The sequence below is a fragment of the Delphinapterus leucas genome, chromosome 1 (genome assembly GCF_059928025.1).
Source record: "Delphinapterus leucas isolate spDelLeu-1000000601 "Yukka" chromosome 1, BTC_Dleu_Yukka2, whole genome shotgun sequence".
NCBI lineage: Eukaryota > Metazoa > Chordata > Mammalia > Artiodactyla > Monodontidae > Delphinapterus > Delphinapterus leucas.
In genome coordinates, this window is record NC_143129.1 from 152,588,470 (window position 1) to 152,614,614 (window position 26,145).

The window sequence follows — 26,145 nt, forward strand, 5'->3', positions numbered from 1 at the left end:
ACTGCAGGGGGCACGGGTTTGATCCCAGGTTGGGGAACTAAGATCCCACATGCAGCACAGAGTGGCCAAAAAAATAATAATAAAAAATTTTTAAAAAGAGTAATATCTAGGTCAAGGGAGGAAATGATAACTTCTTTTACCTGCTTGGGATTTATGAATACAAACTGAGCTGAGAAGACCTGAAGAATGGTGGAAGACGTGGAGAAACGGGTCATCCAGTCTGTGGCCTACAAAGCCTAAAATATGCGCCCTTTACAGAACGTGTCTGCCAACTTGTCATCCTGGCTTCAATTAAATGTTGCTCAATGAGGAAGACTCATTTTAGGGTCAATTGTGCATGGTGGCAGTTAGGACATTTGTTGTGTTTTAGGCTAAAATCTTCTCTAAAAGAGACATAACTAGAAGTTTTAGAGACAGGCCCAATATATTTTTTTTTTTGCTGATATACAATCAAACTTGAATATCAAATCACATTCATCCTTCCCTTCTTTTTTGAAAGGAAAAGGTGAAAAAGTTGGAGGAGGGTCTACCAGGCCTTTGTGACATGGTGGGGGGTGGTGTTATTTGCTCTTGGTTGCAGTTCTACAAATAAAATAGGGGAGCAAGGGAACCGTGCTTAGGAGTGCCTGTGCCTGGCCTCACGGGCAAAGCAAAAGTCCATCCTCAAGCCCTCTTCTGACTCCACTAGGAATAACTGACGCTCAGAAACATGCTGGTTAATTCTTTCCAAAGGCATTTAATGGATCTGACTATGGCTGTTAAAGGCCACCAGACCTCTGTCCCTCTCAGCCTCATCCCAAGCAACCTTTTTGAGTTGGGCTTTGGAGAAAAAGTTGAGAACCACTTTGCAACACTGTAGGGAGCAATACCTGTAGGGAAGTATTTCCTCAGGGTGAAGGAGGTACGGCCACAGATTTGGCTACTTACTGAGACAGTGGAGCTAGGAGTGTTGGTTCCATAGCCTGAAGAAGGCAAAGAGGCCAAAGACCAGCGCCGTCCATCAGTCCTATGTAAGAAAAGAATGTTAGGCAGTTTCTACCGAACCCCACCCTGAGCCCAGGACCTGCCTGTCTTTCCATCAGGTGTTTTGGGGCAGTTGATTCATTGGTAGGCTCTTTCTTGTCTCAAGACAGTACTGCTCAGTCCAGCACACGCTTTCATATCTCTTTCCTACATGGGGCCTATTGTTGTGTGTTTTCCACTGCAAAGACAGACATCTCTGACTATAAAGGAGTCCATAACTTTAAATAAGAATATCTGTTATGCAATACTATGGTTTTGGAATAAAAATCTTTACACTCTCAACTTATTCACTTTTAGCAATGACAGAGAACTGCAGCTAAAGGCATCATCACAAGGAGAGAACTACCACTGAAATGCTAGTTCCTTTTTTGAAGGCTCCATGAGAAGGGTCCTTTGGTGTTCCCCAGGCCACTGGGTTGATAACCAGGAAGAAGCGAAACTACCACCTGGGTCTGAGTATGAATCAATAGATTGCAAACAGTCAAAGGCTACCCAGGACCCATTAGGACTCATAAGTCCAATCTTTGAGAATGTTTGCCAAAGAGTGACAGCAACCTTATGAAAGAAGAGTGAAGTGGCATAGCTTGGCCATATATGAGACTTTGGGGCAGGCTTCCAGCTGCTCTTTAGAGGATGTGCTCTGAAGCTCTCATCACAGAGAACCACAGTTATCTGCTTTGCTTTAGAGAAGAAAGATCAAGCAAGTATCTGGTTTGAAGCTTTTATAACATGGACAAGTGATTCTTTCCTGGACTACAGGATGTGTTGTAACACAAATGTTCTTTCTTGTGGAGCTTAGGGGTACAGCCTGCTCTGGTTGAAGTTATAGAAAAACTTCTTTGATGTGACCCACAGAACCTAAGAACGTTAGCAGTGGAGGACCTTTAGAAGTTAAGTTCAATACTCTCAACCTTCAGAGAAAACATTAAGACCCAGAGATCTGGATGAATTGTTCCAGGCTCCACAGTTAAAGGTGGGTGCAGGGAGGCATGGAGAGGAAGAAGGAAAAAAAGCAATCAATCTTGCCAGGGCTTCTCTTTTGGAAGCACTCCTCTCCACCCCCACCAATACCAGGCAGCTTTTCCTACTATGTTCTGTAAGGGGACAGCCGGGGGTTCCATGCCACATGCACATGACTCAAACTTCATGCCACCCAGGCAGCCGGTCCTGCTGGAACCTAGTCTCTGAGGCAAAGAAATGTCCAGGAGGCTGCTCAAACATGATATTCTCTCTGATCTCTCTTTTGGGTCCTGAGAGCTCTACACAAGGAAGCAAGTCAATTCCAGGAAAACAGAGCTCAGCAAAGATGGGACTAGTCTAACTCAGGGAGGCATTTCCCAAACCCTTGTCAGACACACTTCTCCACAGGTGATTTTTCTTCCTTCATAAGGAAATGGGAACCAACTGCATGGCAGCCATTTTTCTGTAAACTGAAGAGCAGGGACCACCAGAGTCAGAAATGCCACTACAGGATGCCTCCATTTCCTCTGCCTGGTCATCCCACTGGGTGACTGAGGAAAGTTGTGGGAATGAGGGAGACGTGTTCCTATGCTCAGAAGCTTGGAGGTAAATATTTAGCAAATCCTGCCTTCTAAACATATGAGCACGGAGCCTTGGTTCCAGCAGGTAGAGGGGGCTCCGTTAGGGCCTCTTTGATAGAAATGAAAGGCCAAATGTTCATACCCACAGTCAGAGAAGACTCATCACAGCCAGTTCTCACCAAGCATGAAACCACAAACCATACTGTCTGGCCATGCATAGCAGTTTCCCAGCCCCTCTCCCCATCACATCCGCTATTACCTGTCTGCTCTGTGGCCATGGCTGTAGTGAAAAGACATACATTAAAATGAGAATCAAGGGGAACCAGAGAGACTGCTCTGTTTGACACCTGACATTTGGTCTAGCTTGGCAGAGACAAACCTTTTGTTTACGAATGTATGTAAGTTAGTAGTGAAATTGGGTCTATCCCTAGAGTTTCATTAAATCTGCCTTTTGTGTGATATTCCAAACTAACGTGATGCTATAAAGCTCATGCCCAACTTCAGTGATAGGAAGCACAATTCCTGAGTACCTTGTTTCGCAGGGTTGAAGTCTTCCTCCCCTCCCCCACCAATACCTAGCTACTTTTCCTACTATGTCTGGTAAGGGGACAGCCCGGGGTTCTGTCTTCCACACATACGACTCAAACTTCAGGCCACCTAGCACAGACCCGTGTGGATCTCAGTGGTAATACCAGGTCCCAAAGCCCCCGGCTGATCCTACTCCTAAAGCCCAGGGAATGATGCAGACACAGGACACCAATGCAACATGCTATTCCCTCTGCATGGACTGGTCTACACACCTGCATCCTCACTCCCAACATGGCAGGCTCCCTCTTACCCTTCAGGTTGGCTTAAAAGTCACTCCTTCCAAGAGGCCTTACATGACCACCCAGTACAGACTCTCCAGCCTCATTCCCTTCCTACTCTTTTAGGCAGCATCATGTTCTTTCCCTTCACGGTGCTTATCACAGGTTATAGCAATATATTTGTTAGTTTGCTTGTTCGTTATTCTTCCCCACCACTCATTCAATCAATAAGCACCGATTGAGTGCTTACTATATACTAGCAGACATATTTTCAACATATTAAGGCATCTCTATTAAAGGTGCTTTGATTCTGGTTGAGAGGAAGCAGAAAACAAATAAGAAACTACAGTCAGCCCTCCTTATCCATGGGTTCTGTATCTGTAGATTCAACCAACAGTGAATCAAAAATATTCAAGGGAAAAAAAATCCAGAAAGTTCCACAAAGCCAAACTTGAATGTGCTCCATGCCAGCAACTATTCACACTGTATTTAAAACTATTTACATATCATTTACATTGTATTAGCTATTATAAGTAATCTAGAGATGATTTAAAGTATACAAGAGGATGTGCATAGGTTATATGCAAATACTATGCCATTTTATATAAGGGATTTAAACATCTGTAGACTTTGGTATCCACCAGGGTCCTGGAACCAATCCCCTCTGGATACCGAGGGGTGACTGTATCAGGCATTGAAAAGTACTAGTTTGAAAATAAAACTGGATGGTTTGCTAGAGAATGATGAGGGGGCTCCTTTATATTGTATGGTGAGGGAAGACCTCTCTGGGGAGTTGACATTTAAGATGAGAAATGAAAGACAAGAAGGAGTTAACTAAGCGAAGAACTGAGGGAACAGCATTCCCTCAAAGGGAACAACAAGTGCACAGACTCTACTAAGTCTACTAAGTTTCTATAAAGTTAGGGCTCTGTCTGGTTCCCACTATATAACTAAGTACACAGCATGTGCCTGGGCTTACCGGGTACTCAGTAAATATTTATTGAATGAATGGGAAATGACTCAATGCCATTTACAGAGAACGGTCACAGGTCCTACTGTCCCAGCTCAGACCTAATCTGAGGCTAGAGTTCAAACACAATCAAGGCAGGAAGTCTGAGATAAGTTAGACTTTCAGCTGGGCTGGAAAGCAAATGCATCCATCCATTATATACCTATACTGTAAGTGTTCCTATCTGGATCCTTAGTTAACTAACGAAGTTACACAGGGTAGGAGAGGTGAGTCCATGGAACAAACTCTGACAATACTTGCTTTGAATAAGGCAATTGGGTCAGGAGGGGCACCCAAGTCAGCCATCAAACTTTTCCCAACCCGTCCACGACCTTTTCAGCTGCATAGAATCCTGGAGAGGAAGGGGGTGGATTTCTTCTGGGTTGCCATTTTAACAGTGAGTTAATGCTGTTAAATTAGGAATCTGTTCTTTTTCTGTTATCTCTTTTAAAAAAGTAGTCTGAGTACTACTACTACTACTACTCTGATCTCAAGATGTATATATCATTCTCCAACCATTAGAGGCTCCAAATCTGGAGCCATGATTTTTCTGGAGGTCTTAATACCAAAGACTGACTCCAACCAAGAATATTTTTAAAAATAAAAATAAAAAATAAAGTCAAAGAACGTGAACGCTGCCAAGAAAGAACTTTAGAGATGTTCTGAAAAGTAAATAATTTGTGTAAGAAGTCTTGGGGGACTTCCCTGGTGATGCAGTGGTTAAGAATCCGCCTGCCAATGCAGGGGACACAGGTTCGAGCCCTGGACTGGGAAGATCCCACATGCCGTGGAGCAACTAAGTCCGTGCGCCACAACTACTGAGCCTGCACTCCAGAGCCCACGAACCACAACTACTGAGCCTGCGTGACACAGCTACTGAAGCCTGTGCGCCTAGAGCCCATGCTCCTCAACAAGAGAAGCCACCGCAATGAGAAGCCCACGCACCAGAACGAAGAGTAGCCCCACTCACCGCAACTAGAGAAAGTCCACATGCAGCAATGAAGACCCAACACAGCCAAAAATAAACAAATAAATAAATGTATTTAAAAAAAAAAAAAAAAAAAGAAGAAGCCTTGGTATATGGATTGACTCATGTCAATAAGCTCATTACTTCTCCAGAGGCCAGGTGATACCCTGGCAATGGGCTGAACTGTCAGGATTGCTACCATGGGCCAGGGATAAGTTGATATCATTTCCAGAAATAAGTGAAATGTGAGGAATACAAGCACGGCTCTGCAACACACCAAATCTTTCTAAATTCATGGGAGGATAAGTGAAGATCTGTGAGTCTCTTTATCCCCAAGGAGGGAGGCATAAATGGCCTCTTCTAGCTCCCTGGAACTACCTGAGTTAGAGGAATAAGGGTATAACTTTGGGTCCTCCTGGGAGGAGAACCCATTTTCTCATTGATCACTCTAGGACAGCTTTCAGTCAAGAGTATAATGTTTTCGAACATACCCTCAGGAAACCAGGGGCTTGTGCTTAAGATTATAAAATAAATTCACTTCTAATATCTACTTGCCCATTTGAACATTCAAACACAAATACCTACGGTGTTTGGAAAGCAAAGCTTGAACAAGACGTTTATGACCTGGGCGAGGAAAGCAGGAAAGGAATTTTGATGGCTGGTAGACCAAGGTAACACACTTGGAAGGGCAGTGCCTCAAAGGAGGAAGCTGACATTTAACTGACATTCATGCAAATGCCACACATGTTAGTCACAGAGGAGTTTTTCTATCAACTTACCTACGGGCAGGAACAAAGGAAAAGTGAGCAGGTGCATTTGGAGAGAAATTCCGGGGGCTGTCCAAAGGACTGTTACCTGTGGACAAGGAAAGTAAAAGAAATCCTCTGTGAGGTTTGCTTCTGAAGAGGGTTGAGATGATAATAACCTTCAGGGAAGAAATCAGCCCCTAGCATAGGCAATTAGCATTATATGGTTATTTTTCCAGGTCCACCATTAGTTTAGTGATTCTCTCTTTGCAAAAACTAGCAGCCCAGAGGTTTCTCCCTTGTTCCCAAGTTGCCTATAACCATCTATGCTTCTCAGACATCTGTTTTAGATCTAGCATCAACCTGCCCTCCTTGGAACGCCTCAGGTTCCAATCTGCCTATTCAAGTTAACCCAACTTTCCAAAGGCTTGAACTCATTCAGTAGAGATAGCACGGCCAAACGCTCCCACTTCTCAAAGGGCAACGGGACTCCTGGCCTGAAAGTCTCTTGCACATATATCTCTGCACACTGCATCCAAGGGGCTAACCCAGAAATATGTGTGCTTAAGCGAAAATGAAGTTCTCAGGAGAGCAGTGCTCCTTAAACAGTCCATACACAAGGCCCCCAAGTCTGCAAAGCATGCCCAACCCCTTCACAGTGTAGGAATTATCTCTATCCCTTTATTAGTTTTCACATGTTCCTTATAACTTGTAAACTTATAGCTCAGAAGCTTTGAACAAAACTGTGTGCTTACCTTAGCGCGATGACCACAATTCTCAAACCTAAGCCTGCCATACTTCTTTGGTCTAACTTCCAGCTGGGGGCTGGTATTTAGGAGGAACTGTCAACATGTCCCTACCCAAAAATCATGTTGAAGTAAGCACCATACTCTGTGATGTGCTAACCACTCTGCCAGTCCCTGCCCACCTCCCCACTTCTGTGCTCACCTCTATGAACCAACACTGGCTATGAGGAACTGCTATCCAGGGACCTGGTAGTTCACCATGCCCTGGCTTTTTCTTGGGCAGTTTATTTCCTGTATAGGGTATGACTGTTCCAAGGTGCCACGAAGCTGCCCAAGTGTTTCTCATTATCTCCATTCAGCAGGTGTGGATAGCACTTGCCTTTCTGTACTGATCTTGGAAAAACCAGCCTCTCAAACAATGCCCCCCTACCCTATGCAGCACCTCTATATCAATTATATAAAGGCACTCTCTTTAGGAGAACTAGTGAAGAAAAGGCATTTTCAGCTTCCACTCATCCCCTTGACAGGGATCCCCAATGAGGTGTACAACCTTATGTTCTCAACCTAGTACCAGCTCTGGGTTTCCCATGTGTCTAGGGCTATCTCCTACAATCTATCCCACTTCCTGGCTGGCACATGCCACCAGGGTGTGAGAAAAGTGATTTGGAAAAACTGTTTCCTTAGGCAGGACTTAAAAAGATCAGGCCTCCTCAGAATTATCAAGGTCTTAAAAAAAAAATCCCTATTCTTTTAAAGTAGTGTCATCTCAGAGATTAAAAAGTATCTTCAGTTTGATCCATGACATGTAAAACTAGATGCCCTTTGTTGGTTCCCAAAACCACCCAGCTAGGGCTTCCCTGGTGGCGCAGTGGTTGAGAGTCCGCCTGCCGATGCAGGGGACACAGGTTCGTGCCCCCGTCCGGGAAGATCCCACATGCCGCGGAGCGGCTGGGTCCGTGAGCCACGGCTGCTGGGCCTGTGCGTCCGGAGCCTGTGCTCCGCAACGGGAGAGGCCACAACAGTGAGAGGTCCGCGTACCGCAAAAAAAACCCAAAACAACCACCCATCAAGGAAATCGCCGGACATGAGTATCCTACAAACAATGACCAGCCTTCCAAGGACCAGGTGTGGTGATGATTATCGGGAAGAACATGAATCTTCCAGGTGCTCACAGTAAAGCTAGGGATTCACAGAACACACATATGTCAGAAATAACTAACACTAAGAGGAAAAAAAGCTGTAAACAACAACAACAATAATAAAAACCAGCACATCACTGAGCTGTGAGACAACTTCAAGCAGACTAATAATCCTTAAAGGAGAAGAGAGTGGGGGAGCAGAAAAACATATTTGAAGAAATAATCGCTGACAGTTTTCCAAATTTGGTGGAAAAAAACTATAAACCCACATATCTAAGAATCTCCAAGAACCCTGAGAGAAAGAGGAAGAAAATATACCAAAGCACATTATAATCATATTGCTCAAAACTCATGATAAAAAGAAAAATCTTAGAAGCAGCTGGGAGGTGGATGGGGGGTAAGAAAGACATGTTATATACAGAGAAACAAAGATAAGGATTATAGCAGACTTCTCATTGAAAACAATGCATGAAGGCAATGGAACAACATCTTTAAATTAATGAAAAAAAACATAAATCCTACCAACCTAGAATTCTATACCAGCTATTGTGTAATAAAGAATCTGGTGGCGTTTGTCCCCAGTTCCCGGGAATGTGCCTCTAAATCTTTGCAATTTCCCAAGTGATGGGAGTGTCTTTGTTATTTATGGTGAGGCCAGACAGTTTATGCAAATGAGATGACCAATCATGTGACTAGAGGGCTGGGGCTTTAAGCCATCTGATATTACTCTGACCTCCAGGGAATGGAGGGGCGCTAGAGACTGAGTTCAATCACATAGCCAATGAATCAATCAATCACACCTACATAATGAAGCCCCAATAAGCACTCTGGACACCAAAGCTTTGATGAGTTTCCTGGTTAGTAATACTCTGCGTACTGTTACACATCAGCGTGCCAGGGGGATTGATGCATCTAGACTTCATGGAGAGAAGGCACTAGAAGCTTCACACGTGGGACCCTCTCAGACCTCACCTTATAAGTCTCTTTTTTTGGCTGATTCTTTTATTTATTTATTTATTTGGCTGCACTGGGTCTTAGTTGCGTGCGCAGGCGCTTTGTTGTGGCACAGAGACTCAGTAGTTGTAGTACGCGGCCTCTCCAGTTGTGGTGCGTGGGCCCCAGAGTGCACGGGCTCAGTAGCTGTGGCATGTGGGCTCTCCAGTTGTGGTGAGCAGGCTCTAGAGCATGCTGGCTTAGTTGCCCTGTGGCATATGGGATCTTAGTTCCCTGACCAGGGATCAAATACATGTCCCCTGCATTGGAAGGTGGATTCTTAACCACTGAACCACTGGGGAAGTCCCTGGCTGGTTCTTAATGTACCCTTTTTGCTATAATAAAACTGTATTTGTAAGTACAGTGCTTTCCTGAGTTCTGTAAGTCATTCTAGCAAATTATTAAACCTGAGGAGGTAGTGGGAATCCTTGAATTTGTATCCAATTGGTCAGAATTATGGGTGGCCTGGGAATCACCAAGCATGGATGTCTAAAGTAATGATAGTTTTGTGGAAGACTGTGCCCATAACCTGAGAAGTCTCGCCTAATTCTGGGCAGTTAGTTTCAGAAGTCATTGCACCAGTGAAAATATTTTTAAAATACTGTTAAAAAACAAAGGTGAAATAAAGATATTTTCAGATAAAAAAGCCAAATGAAATCCTCAACAGAAGACTGCACTACAAGAAATATTTTAAAAACTTCCTTTAGGCAGAAGGAAAATAATACCAGGAGGAAATATAGATCTACACAAAAGAATGAAGAGCACTGGAAAAGTTAGCTACATGGGAAAATATGTAAGATTTTTTTCTTATTATTTAAATGTCTTTTAAATATAATAACGTTTAAACAAAAATAATAAGGTGGTGTAAGGTTTGGAACATATATGAAAGTAAAAAGGTTTAAGATAATAATATAAAGGCTGGGAGGTGAAAGTGGAATAGTACTATTCTTACGCTATATGTGAAGTGGTTTAGTATGGTGATAAAGATATATACTATAAGTGCTAATCCAACCACTAAATAACAAAGAGTTATAGCTCACAGGCCAATAAAGGATATGAAATGGAATAAAAGACACTAAACCCCAAATAAGAGAGAAAAAGAGCAAAGAAGAGAAAACAGATTGTACAATTAGAAAACAAATAGGAAGGTGACAGATTTAAACCAAACCATATCAACAACAATAGTAAGTAAATGTAAATAGTCTAAAAGCCCCAATTAAAAGACAGAGATTGTAAGACTGGATTAAAAGAAGAAAGAACTTATTAAAGAAAGTATCAATATTCATAATCATTCAAAAAAGAAAAGATCAGCCTCAGATATTTCACTGATAAATTTGACCAAACACTTAAGGAAAAAATACCAAACAACAGCAGAATATACATTATTTTCAAGTGAACATGGAACATGTACTAAGAAAGATCATATTCTGGTCCATAAAACAAGATCCAATAAATTTAAAAGAATTCAAGACATATAAAGTATGTTCTCTGACCACAATGAAATTTAATTAGAAATCAGTAACAGAAAGACCTTTGGAAAATCTCCAAATATTTGGAAACTAAACAACACACTTCTGAATAATTTGTGGGTCAAAGCAGAAACGAAAAGGGAAATTAGAAAAGTATTTTAAACTAAATAAAAATGAAAACATATCATATCAGTTAAAGCAGTTCCATAGCAGGAAAATTATATCACTAAATACCGGTATTAGAAAAGAATGACTCAATTCAGTGACCTCAGCTTCTATCTTATGAAATTAGAAAAAGAGCAAATGAAACCCAGAATAAAGGAAAGCACAAAGATAACTGAAGAAATCAATTAAAAAACAAAGAAAAACAAGAGAGAAAATTAGCAAAACCATATACAGATCTTTTAAGATCAATAAACTATAGACATATTGATCAGGAAAAAAAGAGAGAAGACACAAAATACTGACATCAGGAATGAAAGAGGTGACATCCTACAGATTGTACAGAGATCAGAAGAACAATCAGGCAAGATTATGAACAAGCTTATGTCAATTAATTTGACAACTTAGATGGAATTGAAATTTTTATTAAAGATACAAACCACCAAAGCTCATTCAGAAATAGATTACCTGAACAGCCCTGTATCTATTAAAGAAATTAAATTTATTCTTTAGAACCTTCCCACGAAGAAAACTCCAGGCCAAGATGGCTTCACTGGAGAATTCTACCAAACATTTAAGGAAGAAATAATAACAATTCTACACAAACTCTTCCAGAAAACTGAGAAGGGAATCCTTCCCAACTCATTGTATGAAGTTACCATTACTCTTAATACTAAAACCAGCCAAAGATGAATATATTGTACATTCTCAACAATATTTCAACAAATAAAATCCAACAATATATTAAAAGGATAATACATTATGACCAAGTAGGGTTTATCCCAGGAATACAAGTTGGTTTAAAATATGAAAAAATCAATGAATAAACCCACCATAATAATAGGTTAAAAAAGAAAAACCGTAATATCATTGCATTAGACACATTAAAAGCATTTGACAAAAATCCAACAACCATCTTTCATAAAAGCTTTCTCCAAACTAGGAATAGAAGGAAACATTCTTAAATTGATAAAAGGCATCTATGACAAACCCATAACTAACATTTCCTTAATGGTGAAGACAAATGGTCTAGGGTCGGAAACAAGGTAAGGATGTCCATGCTCACTATTTCCATTCAAAACTGTACTGGAGGATCTAGTGAGTGAAATAGGCGATAAAGAGAAATTTTAAAAAGCATCCAGATCAGAAAGGAAGAAAAAAAATTTATTTATTCATAGACAACATGATCGTCTATGTACAAAATCTGACAGGATCTACAATAAAGTTACTTATAATAAGCAAGTTTAGCAAGGCTACAGGATATAAGATCAATATACAAAACTCTACTATATTTCTATATACTAGCAACAATCAGAAATTGAAAATAAAAGCAATACCATTTACTGCATTAAAAATATGGAATACTTAAGAGGTAAACTTGACAAAAGATGTACAAGAGCTATACAAAACAGTGTTAAGAGAAATTAAAGACAGCCTAACTAAATGGGGAAATAGCCCATGAGTAAGAAGAGTCAATATTAAGAAGTCAGTTCTCCCCTAACTGATCTACACGTTTAGAATAATCAGAATCCCAACTGCCTTAAAAAAAAAAAAAAAAAAAAGACTAAAGAACAGTTTTAGGTTCACAGCAAAACTGAGCCAAAAGTACAGAGATTTTCCATATATCCCCTGCCCTCACTCATGCACAACCTTCCCCACCAGTTGCCTTTTGGATAAGCTGCTTTTAAAATTCACATGGAAATGCAAAGGACAAGAAGCCAGACAAAAAAAAGAATACATACTATGTGATTCCACTTAGATAAAAATTCTACAAAATTCATACTAATCTATAAGTGACAGAAAGCAGATCAGTGGTTGCCTGGAGATGGAGGGAATTAAACTTTTAGACATGATGGATATATTCACTATTTTCATGTTGGTGATAGTTTCACAGATGTATAAGTATGTCAAAAGTTATCAAAATGTATGCCTTAAAACAAATATTTTTAAAATTAAAATTTATTTTATTCATGTTATACAACTTCTTGTTTTTTTAAAAAAAGTACAGTGTGACTGAAGATGGTTCATATTTTTAGAAATCTTAGGTCTTTTGCAGTTTGGTTTTTAAATTTAGATTTTGTGATTGGTTTCATTATAGGTGGAAAATAAACCTCACAGACATGTAGCTCCCAATGAAAGTAGTACATTATTGGCTCTGTTTATTAGATCATTTCAAGTCTATTCAAAGGGTGATAAAGCTTTCTTCTGTCTTCTGTGCTGTCAAGCAGTTTTTCTTGGAAACTAATGGAAATATTTAATAATTTTTTAAAAGTTTATTTATTTATGGCTGCATTGGGTCTTTGTTGCTGCACGCGGGCTTTCTCTAGTTGCAGTGAACGGGGAATACTCTTTGTTGTGGTGTGCGGGCTTCTCATTGCGGTGGTTTCCCTTGTGGCGGAACATGGGCCCTAGAGCACGGGGGCTTCAGGAGTTGCGGTGCATGGGCTCAGTAGTTGCAGTGCACAGGCTCTAGGGCACGCAGGCTTCAGTAGTTGTGGCATGGGCTCAGTAGTTGTGGTGCACGGGCTTAGCTCCTCCGCAGCATGTGGAATCTTCCCGGACCAGGGGTGGAACCCATGTACCTGGCGATGGCAGGCGGATTCTTAACTGCTGTGCCACCAGGGAAGTCCCTATAATGTTTTTTTAAATTTTTAACAAATAGGTTCAAAATCTATTGAACTTTTCATTTGGAAGATAAAAAATATTCTATTTCCAATGTTTTTTAAAAAGTGGCAGATTTACCTGTTTCAATAGGTGGCATCATTTTTGTCAATAAAATCACATATAGATGGGAACATTTCAAAACATCCATTTTCAAAATGCTCTCTCTGTGGCACAAACTTCTTTCAAACTGTAGCTACTTTTTCACTCATTGTTAAAATGTCACCTTCACCCTGAAGGGATAGGAGTATTTGCCGCCCCTCACCCCGCAAATATCTCCTAGTCAGCATATTACAACCAGTAAATTTCCTTCTTATACAAACTTTCCAAAAGTCCCTCCACACCGTTCTACAAGATATTGTAAAAATTCACCTGTAAGCTGCAATATGTTGCAGTCTGCTGAAGGGAAATGAAGTGACCGAGGGGGTACAGTGGAACACCACTCTTTGTTCATGATATGCTACATACAATTTATGACACAGTCTGACAAATGGATCTAATGAGGGTACCAGTGTTGATCTATACCTAAGTACTAGTAAAGCCTAATTTAATCCTCATTTTTCATGATAAAAAATAAGTAAAAGTCAGTCCCTGGTGGTGCAGAGGTTAAGAATCCGCCTGCCAATGCAGGGGACACAGGTTCGAGCCCTGGTCCGGGAAGATCCCACATGCCGCGGAGCAACTAAGCCTGTGAGCCGCAACTACTGAGCCTGTGCTCTAGAGTCCATGAGCCACAACTACTGAGCCCATGCACCACAGCTACTGAAGCCCATGAGCCTAGAGCCCATGCTCTGCAACAGGAGAGGTCACCACAATGAGAAGCCCTTGTACCGCAATGAAGAGAAGCCCTGGCTCGCTGCAACTAGAGAAAGCCCAGGCACAGCAATGAAGACCCAACGCAGCCAAAAATAAATTAATTAATTAATAAAATTTAAAAAAAAAAGAAAAGTAAAAGTTTTTATATTTTTCCCCCATACCCAAGGGGATCACCTTTAGAGAACCACTTCGATGAATGCTGCTATTCGAAAATTCTAAGCAGGAGAATGCCAGGTACACAGTGATATATCACAAAAAATGTGCAGCTTCAAAATTTTGACTGGGGCTTCCCTGGTGGCACAGTGGTTGAGAGTCTGCCTGCCGATGCAGGGGACACGGGTTCGTGCCCCGGTCTGGGAAGATCCCACATGCCGCGGAGCGGCTGGACCCGTAAGCCACGGCCACTGAGCCTGCGCGTCCGGAGCCTGTGCTCCACAGCGGGAGAGGCCACAACAGTGAGAGGCCCGCATAATGCAAAAAAAAAAAAAAAAAAATTTAGACTGGACTCAGTAGAAAGAGAAAAGGAATTAAGGGGTTTCTTCAATAAGTCAAATGATAGATGATTAAGGCCTCCATAAAGCCAAAGTCGGACCGTATTCACCCAGAGTTAGTTTGCAACAGCTTCTATATCAAAGGCTTTTTCTGAGTTTTAAACTATGTCCTCTTTCTCCTCTGCTTGCTTATTTTTTTTTTAATTTATGATTTATTTATTTTATTTTTGGCTGCATTGGGTCTTTGTTGCTGCGTGCAGGCTTTTCTCTAGTTGCAGCGAGCGGGGGCTCCTCTTCGTTGCGGTGCGCTGGCTTCTCATTGTGGTAGCTTCTCTTGTTGTGAAGCATGGGCTCTAGGCACGTGGGCTTCAGTAGTTGTGGCACACAGGCTCTAGAGTGCAGGCTCAGTAATTGTGGCTCATGGGCTTAGCTGCTCCGCGGCATGTGGGATCTTCCTGTACCAGGGCTCAAACCCGTGTCCCCTGCATTGGCAGGCGGATTCTTAACCACTGAGCCACCAGAGAAGTCCCTGCTTGCCTGTTTTTGAACCCCTGATGGCATTTACCAGAATTAAGGGCACCATATGGTACATCTTTATTCCAGTGTCAATGAAGTACTTATTAATTTATCAGTTACTAAGGTTTATACATTTGTTCGTTAGAACATTTTAGAGTTGGTTCACAATTCAACATCTTATATACCAAATACTGCCAACATCACAGAAAGGAAATGGCTTGCAAGTTATGGGGGTAGTTGCCAGACACAGTCCAAAACAGATCTCTGTGTACGTGATTGTAATCTTTGGCAAAAAGCATCTATGGTTCAGGGGTAAATAACAATGGATTCCTACCACCTGGAAGCTGATGAAATAATAAACAGATTATAACAAGCATTCCTCCCAACTGGCCAGGCTCCAATACACTTTCCAAAAAAGGTACTACTCTGACACTAACTGGGTGTACTGCAATTCCATTCTGACACCAACCACACACAGCACAGACCCAACAGGTTTAGGGCAAAGTCTTTAACGAGACTGCCTCACTTCCTATACCAGCCATAAATCTTGGGAGGAGGGAGGTGCCTGTACTTCTGACCCACTGACTATAAATTTGGAGGTTTCCTTGCCTTCCTTGCCTTCCCCCAGCTGCAATAATTCACTAGAACAACTCACAGAACTCAGAAAGTATTATATTTACTATTACAAATTTAGTTTAGAGGATGTACACAGGTGAAGTCAGGGAAGGAATGCAGAACTCCTGTGTCCTCTCCTTGTGGAACCTGGGTACGTCCCCCTTCCAGCACATAAATGTGTTCACCAACCAGGAAGCTCTACTCAGAGCTTTGGTATCTACAGTTTTCAATGGAGTTTCACTACACAGGCATAATTGATTAAATCACGGGCTACACAATTGAACTCAATCTCCAGCTCCTTCCCCTCCCCATGAGGTTGGTCTGGACCAAAGTCCCAACTTTCTAATCATATGGTTGGTTTTCCTGATGACCAGCCACCATCCTGAAGCTATCTAGGGGGCTACCCTGAGTTACCTCATTGGCATAACAAAGACACTCTATCACTCAGGAAATTCCAAGGTTTTTAGAAGCTCCATGCCAGGAACCTGGGATAAAAACTGTAGAAATTGTTTATTATACAGGTGCTAAGGCCTAAAAAGTCTGTGCTACCTTACTGTGTTTTCTCTACTTCTCCAATATTCATTTTGCCAAACAGCCAAAAATTACTAATACGAAGATTGTGACAGAATAAAATCAATAATTTGAATTGGTCTTCTTTTGAGGGAAGATCAAGATATTAGACTGTTAACATTTGAAGAAAATATTTAAATTGACCCTTCTTACTGAATTACATTCACAGTTCTGGCTCCAGAAAAAAAAAACACAACACGGCATTGAGAAGAACTTTTCCTTAAAAACAACCAGAAATGCCTCAACAGGACAAAAAATTGATGGAAAATCCAGCAGCCCAGAAAGCAGGCTTTTTCAACTTTACCAAGCAGTTTAGCAGTTGGAGAAAATAGTCAAAGACAAGTAATCATCCATCCCAGCAAAACAAGTTATAATAAAACATATAAACAAACAACTGGGAGCTGTCACCTACAAACCGGCACTTGCCATCTACCTCTACAAGGATCAAATTAGCTGATGCAGCTGCTGACCATCAACACTCCCTGAAAGGAGTTCAGGGTGGAGATCAGGAATGAGGCACTCTGTGCTCCAGGGAAAACTGGCAGAACAGGTTTTCAGTTGGTTAGATATTTTCAGGAGAAGATTTTATGAACCCAATTCTTGCATCTACTCGTATCTAGAAAAGCACTAAAATCCTTCATGGTGACGTCTGCTCCTCGTAACTAACAGTAACCTTCACGAGACTAGCAGAAACCTTCTGCAAAAATATGTGCTTGATTGCATGTACTCACCCTTTAACAAAATCACATATACACTGACCTTCCCCCCACCTCTTTGGAGAAGTTTCTTGGAGCTATCTGAAATGCTGTCTCCAAGGCCATAGTCCTCATTTTGCCCCAAATAAAACTTAACTCACAACTCTCATGTTGTGCATTTTTTTCAGCTGACAGTCAGTTGACCTTGAACTAGTTGTTTCATTTATACAGTTTAGCTAGTTATAAAGTAATATAATCATATAGCAAGCACCTGTATAAATACCATCCAGGTTAACAATGCCATCTTCCAAAATCCCTCTACATAATCCTTCCAGTCAAAACCCCTCCCCATCCCGACTAAAGGTAAACATTACCCTGACTTTTACGGCAATCATTTCCTTATAGCTTTACCAACTAAATATGCAGCTCTAAATACTTGAGTTTAGTTTTTCTCAATTTAAAAAACTGATATGTAGGGAATTCCCTAGTGGTCCAGTGATTAGGCTCTGCACTTCCACTGCTGGGGGCCCGGGTTCAATCCCTGTTCGGGGAATTAAGATCCCACAAGCCACGTGGAGTGGCCAAAAAAAAAGAGATAAGTCACATATCATAAAATTCACCCTTTTAAAGTGCACAGTGTAGCAGTTTTAGTATATTCACAAAGCTGTGCAACCATCACCACTATCTACTTCCAGAACATTTTTTATCACTCAAAAAAGAAACTGTACCTGTTGATAGTCACTCCTGATTCTGCTCTCCCCCAAGACTCTGGCAACCACTAATCTACGTTCTGTTCCTATGGAATTGCCTACCCTGGACATTTCATAGAAATGGAATCATACAATATGTGACCTTTTGTGCTCTAGTCTGTCTATTTTTAAACTTTACTTAAGAAAATGCCGAACTGTTTTTGCAAAATGGATGTGCCAATTTATAGTTCCACCAGTGATGCTTAAGAGTTCCCACTGTTTCATATACTTATCTATACTTTGTTCTGTCATTTTAATTTAAGCCATGTTTGACAGTAATATAATGGCATTTCATTGTGATTTTATTTTGCATTTCCATAATTACTAATGAGATTAAAGTATCTTTTCACATACTTATTGGCTATTTGGATTGCTTCTGTGAACTGCCTGTTCAAGTCCCTTGGCCATTTTTCAATCATACTATCTTTTTATTTTATTGATTTGCTGGAGTCCTTTAAATGTTCTGAATCCAAGCCCTTTGTCAATTTTAAGCGTCATAATTATCTTCTCTCAGTTTGTGGCTTGCCTTTTCATGGTACCTTTTGGTGACTAAAAATTCTAATGTATTCAAATGTATTACCTTTTTCCTTTATGTCCTTTACAAAAAATTCCCTTTACGTATTTCCAATTCCCTTTATGTCCTTTTAAAAAAATGAAGATGTTCTACTGCATACCTTCTAAAAGTTTAGTGTTTTGGCCTTCACATTTAAGTCTACAATTCACGTATATGAAATCGTCATGTGTATACTTTAAATATCTTACCATTTTATTTATCAATTATACCTTACTGAAGCTGAAAAAAAAAACTACAGTTCACCTAGAACTGATTTTTGTGAAGTAAGAGCTAATTCTTTCAATTTCTCCATATGAACATCCAACTGTCCCAGTGTCACCTCTGTCATAAATCAAGTGTCCATATATGTATGGATTTGTTTCTGGGATCTTCTTTCTCCGTTCCCTAAATATATTCTTCTCTTCAATACTGCTTATTTAAGTTAAGGGTATCATCACTCATTAATCACCCAAACAGGAAATCTGGAGACAATCAGTTCTAATCCTTGCTGATTTGATCTCATAAATTTTCCCATATTCATATATTTTCTCCATTTCTAATACTTCCTTACACCTTGACAATGGCCAGGGCCTCTTAACTGGTCTTCTAAATGCCAGCATATCTTTACTTTTGTACTCCCAAGCACCCTGGACATACATTTAGTATAGCCTTTAACAAATTAGGTGAAACTTGACTGTCCCCTGTGGACACAGCTCTCCTTGCAGCTCTCTCAAGTAATGACTGTTTGCTTTCACACACCCCTTTGTATACCACTGGGCCGAAATATGGAGTAGGTATCCTGCTAGCTCCTCATGTTTTCTTCCAGGCACTCTCCAGCTCTACTTCTCTCTCCTGCAATCAAGACTAATATATTGATTGGCCCATACCAGTGTCTAAAAGGCAGTTCAAACTTAATATATTTAAGGGTTCCAAGGATCAGAGGTCCTGGAATCAAATGATTGGTTTTCAGGGGATGAGGTTTCTAGATGGCACAAGGTAGAAAGACTGGGTTAGTGCTTGGAGAGCAGGAAGAATGAAACTAAAGTTATAGAGACAGGGTCTAAAGTATAGGTATTGGGCATATGTGACCAAGGAAGTACGGAGGAGAAGCTCACTGGAAGACAGGAGCTCAAAGAACTGAAAGTCCTAAGAACTGAAAAGATCCTCAACATAAGTGTACTGAAACTATCAAGAATAACAGAGGAGTTAGAACTGAAGAGTAATAGTGAGTCAAGAACTAAGATATTTACAGCTGCAATGATGGGTAGTGAGTGATATAATTTAATGGCATAAGATTCAAAGTATTAGGGCATTAGGAAGAAGAGACAGAGAATAATGAAAAGACAAGGCCCAATGGTAGGAGGTCATGGGAGCAGTAAGAGCTAACACTTCAGAGGGCTGCAGACAGTCAGTGTTCTAACCCTTCCCTTTTCCCCAGGATTTCATTAGAACAAGATTGATGGACTATGAATTCCAGAAGGTACATTGGAAGAGTTTCAAGAGTCAGAGAGGGATGAGAAAAAGGGTCAGAGCAGGGAATGTTCAGAGATTTATAGCAGCTAGGAGTATAGGAGACAGAAGGGGCAAATACCTGGGGGTTCCTGTGGTGACTGACAGGGATAAGGGATAATGAAATTAGCCCTAGTGGATTCAAGACTGATAAGAGGTGAGGAGGCTGCAAGTGTTAGGGAGTAAAGAGGAGTGGATTACTGGGGACTGCTCTTGACCCTGGATGATAGGGGCTGAAGGCTTAAGAAAGACACACTTTTAGTCCCATTACACTAGTTTAAAATCAGATGATATGTAACAAACATCATATAAACATGCATGCCCACTGACCTGTTAATCTTATTCTGAAAATATGACTCAGCAAGTTCACGCCTACATATAATTTTTAGACAGTCTTTATACATATATACAAAAAGAACATAAGGAAGGATGTTTGTTGCAACATTGACCATAACAGTGAAAAATTGAAAACAATCTAAATGTCTGTGCTAGTTACCAATTTAATACCTCTCAACTCCAAATTCATCCTTTAATACCTGCTCTGCCACAGAGGAGAGAATTCCTTTAGGTACTTCCTTTATAGTGAACATAATATTAAACTTTCCCAGTAGAGGGTGCTGGAGGGACACTGTAGAAGGAAGAGGCTCTGGGTGCAGTCCCAGCAACTGCGCCTTCAGTCAGTAGTGTGGCTCAGTAGTGTGGCAGTGAGGACAGGCAGGGGTGCTCTGACCTAGTCACATGCTCGCAACCTGGCATCGCTGACCTGACCTGGCAATCACCTTTCCACAGCCCTCCCTGCAAGGACACTGTATGCCCCAGGCATGCCCACACTAGTGCCCTGACTCCCTCTGTTTGCCTGGTCCACTCCCTGCACCCCAGGGTTTGTCTTCCATGTTGTTCCTGAGGGATATAATATGCACTATGCCTCCCACTCTCTGTGCAGGCCTGGATACTGGCTGCCATGCTAGTGCTCCGGAGGGCTGCTTTGCTGATTGCTCAGCGGCTATGGACCAGCTCTGGCCTTTTATTGTCATAGTTTATAATTCTATTCAACTTCACCTGTTTAAATCATTGTGTGGTTTCTGTCTCCTGATTAGGCCCAGACTAATATAATGTCCATCAATAAAAAAATTAATATGTAATTTTTGTATGGTTATATAATGGAATACTCTATAGGCAATAAAAATAAATGAACTAACTTTCCATGTATGGTCTGGCACGTTAGGGGTTTAGAGGTTGCTGCTTCATCCTAACAAGTAAAAAGCTGAACAAATCAAACAAACAACTCTTCTCTTCTGTCAGAGAAGTGAAGTCCCAGGGCAAACCACTGCCCCTAAAATGAGAGAGAGAGACAGGCAGATACAGAGTATCACAACTTAACACAGCAGAAACCCCTGTTGGTTCCTCCCCGGGAACCAGTGCCAAGGTAGGAAAACCTGAACTGTAATTGATGAACTGCTAGAGGCTCAGTGTGCATAACTTTGAGAGTTAAAAACTCCCAGGGGATGCAGTCACAGAGGGGTCCCCACACTATTTTGAGTTTTACCTACAAGAGTCCTACCAGGTTCTCACAGTGAAGATCTGAGAAAAATCCCCTCGAGCTTCCAGCAGGGGAAGGGGTAAAGGAACCATTTCAAAATAGGCCAGAGCATTCTGCTCTTCTTACCAAGGTTTGTTCACAGGAGAAACTATTTTTACCAGAGCTTAGCCTTCTGAGGTTTGATCAGAGCCTAACCTACCTGGTAGAGGGGAAATATCTAACTCCAGCACCCTCCAGCCATACCCTATCTAAGGTTGGGAGAGAACTAAGAAGCACTGGTGAAGTTCACAGTTTAAGGGCACAGGCTCACCAAAAGACTGAGGACTACAGAACACTTCCCCTCTCCTGACACCTTACTATTACATTACTAAAGGCCTATTTATAGTGATTCCTTTTATTCCTTTTACATCAGGTTTGCTTTTCAACCAAAAATTACAAGGCACTCTAAAAGGCAAAAAACACAGTCTGAAGAGACTGAACAAGCATCAGAACCAGAGTCAGATATGATAGGAATGTGGGAATTATCAGAACAAGAATTTTTTTAAAACTATGATTAATATGCTAAGGGCTTTAAAAATAAATAAATAAATAAACAAGTTTATTTGTTTTTGGCTGCATTGGGTCTTCATTGCTACATGCAGGCTTTCTCTAGTTGTGGCGAGCGCGGGCTGCTCTTCGTTGCAGTGAGTGGGGGTTACTCTTTGTTGCGGTGCATGTGCTGCTTCTCATTGCGGTGGCTTCTCTTGTTGCAAAGCACGGGCTCTAGGTGTGCGGGCTTCAGTAGCTGTGGCACGCGGGCTCAGTAGTTGTGGCTCGTGGGCTCTAGAGCTCAAGCTCAGTAGTTGTGGCGCATGGGCTTAGTTGCTCCACGGCATGTGGGATCTTTCCAGACAAGGGATCAAACTCATGTTCCCTACATTGGCAGGCGGATTCTTAACCACTGCACCACCAGGGAAGTCCTTATGCTAAGGGCTTTAATGGAAAAAGTAGACAACAAGAAGGACACATGTATAATATAATCAGAGAGATGGAAATTCTAAGAAAGAATCAGAAATGCTAGATGTCAAAAACACTGTAACAGAATTAAGAATGCCTTTGAAAGGCTCATTAGTGGAACTGACACAGTTGAGCAAAGAATCTCTGACCCTGAGGATATGATACTAGAAACTTCCAATACTAAAAAGCAAAGAGAAAAAAAAAAAAGACTAAAAACACTGTAACAGAATTAAGAATGCCTTTGAAAGGCTCATTAGTGGAACTGACACAGTTGAGCAAAGAATCTCTGACCCTGAGGATATGATACTAGAAACTTCCAATACTAAAAAGCAAAGAGAAAAAAAAAAAAGACTGAAATTAATAGAACAGAATATCCAAGAACTGTGGGACAACTACAAAAGGTGTAAGACTTGTGTAATGGAAATACCAGAGAGGAAACAGAAGAAATATTTGAAACAATAATGACTGAGAATTTCCCCAGATTAATGTCAGACACCAAACCACAGATCCAGGAAACTCAGAGAACACAAAGCAGGATTAAATGCCAAAAAAACTACACCTAGGCACATCATATTCAAACTTCAGAAAAATCAAAGATAATGAAAAAATCTTGAAAGAAACCAGAGGGTAAAAACATCTTACCTATAGAGGAGCAAAAGATTAGAATTATATCCTTCTTCTCAGACATCATGCAAACAAGAGAGTTGATAGGAAAAAAAACTCTACCAACCTAAAATTCTGTGCCCTGCAGTACTATCCTTCAAAAGTGAACGAGAAACTAAGACTTTTTCAGACAATCAAAAATTGAGGGAATTTGTTGCCAGTAGACCTGCCTTACAAGGAATGTTGAAAGTTCTAAGGGAATTCCCTGAGGGTCCAGTGGTTAGGACTTGGCACTTTCACTGCTGAGGCCTGGATTCAATCCCTGGTCAGGGAACTAAGATCCTGAAAGCTGCAGGGCATGGCCAAAAAAAAGTTCTAAGAGAAGTAAAATGATATAGGTCAGAAACTTGGATCTATATAAAGGAATAGCATTAGAGAAGGAGTAAGTGAAGGTAAAATTAAAAATTTGATCTTTTATATTCTTCATTGATTTAACAGATAACAGTTTGTTCAAAATAATAATAGCAAAAATGTATTCAATTATGTATTCTTATGTATTTATATGCTTATGGATAAGTGAAAAGAATGCCTTCAGTGATACAAAGGATTGGGGGGAGGAATTAGGATTATTTTGTTATTATAAGGAATTTACACCACCTGTGAAGCAGTATAATGTTTTTTAAAGTGGATTTGGATCAGTTGTAAATGTATATTGCAAACTCTAAAACAAACACACAAAGGTAAGGAAAATACAGCTGATATGCTAACAAGGAGAGAGTATGGAATCATCTAAAATGCTCCATTAAGACCACAAAAGAGTAGAAGACAAAAATAGGAACAATAGGAACAAAGACCACAGGCAACCAATGGAAAACAGTAGCAAATATGGTAGATACTAATCTAACTATATCAATAATCACCTTAAATATCTATGGTCTAAATTAAAAGATAGAGATTGTCACATAGATTTAAAACAAAAGCAAAAACAAGACCCAACTAAGTGTAGTTTACAAGGAAGTCATTTAAAATATAAAGACACATGTAAATTAAAAGCACATGGATAGAAAAAGAGATATCATCCTAACACTAATCAAAAGAATGTGGAAGTAGGTACATTAATTTCAGACAGCAGACTTCAGAGGAATAAAAGTTACTGAGATAAAGAGGGGCATCATATAATGATAGAGAGGTCAGTATTCCAAGACATCATAATAATCCTTAATGTGTATGCGCCTAACAACAGAGCTTCAAAATACATTAGGCAAAAAACTGTTAGAGCTGCAAGGAGAAATAGATGAACCCACAACTACAGTTGGAGACTTCAACATTCCTCTATCCAAAACTGAAAAATACAGCAGGTAGAAAATCAGTAAGGAGAGAGTTGAAGTCTATGGCATCATCAATCAACTAAATATAATTGACATCTATAGACTACTTCATCCAATAACAGTGGAATACACATTCTTCTCAATCTCACATGGAACTTTCAACAATACAGACCACATTCTGGGCCATAAGACACACCTTAACACATTTAAGAGAAAAGAATTCATACGCCTGCTTTCAGATCACAATGGAATTGAACTAGTAATCAGTAACAGAAAAACAACTGGGAAAACCCCAAAATACTCGGAGATTAAACAACACAGTTCAAAATAACATATGGGTCAAAAAAAAAATAACATATGGGTCTAAGAAGAAATCTCAACAGAAATTTTAAAATATTTTTAACTAAATGAAAATGAAAATGCAACTTATCAAAATTTGTGGAATGGGCAATATAGGGGTGGGGGAGTGGGAGAGGGAGATATAAACTATTGGGTGTAAGACATGCTACAAGGGGGACTTCCTTGGCAGTCCAGTGGTTAAGACTCTGTGCTTCCGCTGCAGGGAGCACAGGTTCGATCCCTGGTTGGGGAACTAAGATCCTGCATAGCCAAAAAAAAAAAAGCTACAAGGATGTATTGTACAACATGGGAATATAGACAATATTTTATAGTAACTGTAAATGGAGTGTAACCTTTAAAAATTGAATATTAATTAATTAAGGAAGATCTAAGATTAATCATCTAAGCCTTCACCTTAAGAAACCAGAAAAAGAGTAAATTAAATCTAACATAAGCAGATGAAAAGAAATAACCAAGAGTAGAGCAGAAATCAATAAAATTGAAAACAGGAAATCAATAGTGAAAATCAACAAAACCAAAAGCTGGTTCTTTGAAAAGATCAACAAAATGGACATGCCTCTAGCCAGGCTAACTAAGGGAAAAAAAAGAGAGAAGACACACGTCACTAGCATCAGAACAGATGCTGTATCACTACAGATTCCATGGGCATTAAAAGGATAATAAAGGAATATTATGAACAACTCTATGCCCACAAATTTGATACCCAGGTTAAATACATCAATTTATTTTAAGACAAAATCTGCCAAATCTCACATAAGAAGAAACAGACAATCTGAATAGGCTTATATCTATTAAATAAATTTAATCAATAATGAGTAATCTTCCAAAACAGAAAGCACCAGGTCCAGATAGGTTCTCTTGTGAATTCTACCAAACATTCAAAAAGAAATTATACCAACTATCCAGAATCTCTTCCAGAAGACAGAAGTGGAGGGAACACTTCCTAACTTATTCTATGAGGCCATTATCCTAACACCAAAACCAGGCAAAGACATTATAAGAAAAGAAAACTACAGACCAGTATCTCTCATGAACATGGATACAAAATCCTTAAAAAATATTAGCAAATCCAATCCAACAATGCATAAAAGGAATTATACACCATAACTAAGTAGGATTTAATCCCAGGTATGCAAGGCTGGTTCAACATTTGAAAATCCATTAATGTAATCTATCATATCAACAGCTAAAGAAGCAAAATCAAATGATCATATCAACAGATGCAGAAAAAGCATTTGACAAAATCCAAAACACATTAAAGAAAAAAAAAACTTTCAATAAATTAGGAACAGAAGGGAAGTTCCTCAATTTGATAAAGAACATCTACAAAAAAACTACAGCTAATATCATATTTAATGGTGAGAAACTTTAAGCTTTCCTGCCAAAATCAGGAAAATGGAATGTTTTCCATTACCATTGTTTTCCAACATCATACTGGAAGTTCCAGCTAATGCAACAAGATAAGAAAAGAAATTAAAAGGTATACAGATTGGGAAGGAAGGAGGTATAAACTGTCTTTGTTTGCAGATGACATGATGGCCT

At 40.2% G+C, this 26,145-nt stretch overlaps 1 protein-coding gene across 2 annotated transcripts in view; it reads right to left on the bottom strand.

The window, feature by feature from the left end:
* The window catches only part of MAST2 (microtubule associated serine/threonine kinase 2), a 203,645-nt gene that overhangs the window by 30,038 nt on the left and 147,462 nt on the right, over positions 1–26,145 (bottom strand). Inside the window, exons 6-8 of one of the 2 annotated variants that reach the window (XM_022575583.3) lie at positions 6,126–6,201; positions 2,824–2,844; positions 928–1,006 (exon numbers count right to left, since the gene is read on the bottom strand). In XM_022575583.3, the coding sequence (XP_022431291.2) occupies positions 928–1,006; positions 2,824–2,844; positions 6,126–6,201 (176 nt within the window). The remainder of the gene's footprint in view (positions 1–927; positions 1,007–2,823; positions 2,845–6,125; positions 6,202–26,145) is intronic. The other variant, XM_022575586.3, reaches the window with a different exon arrangement.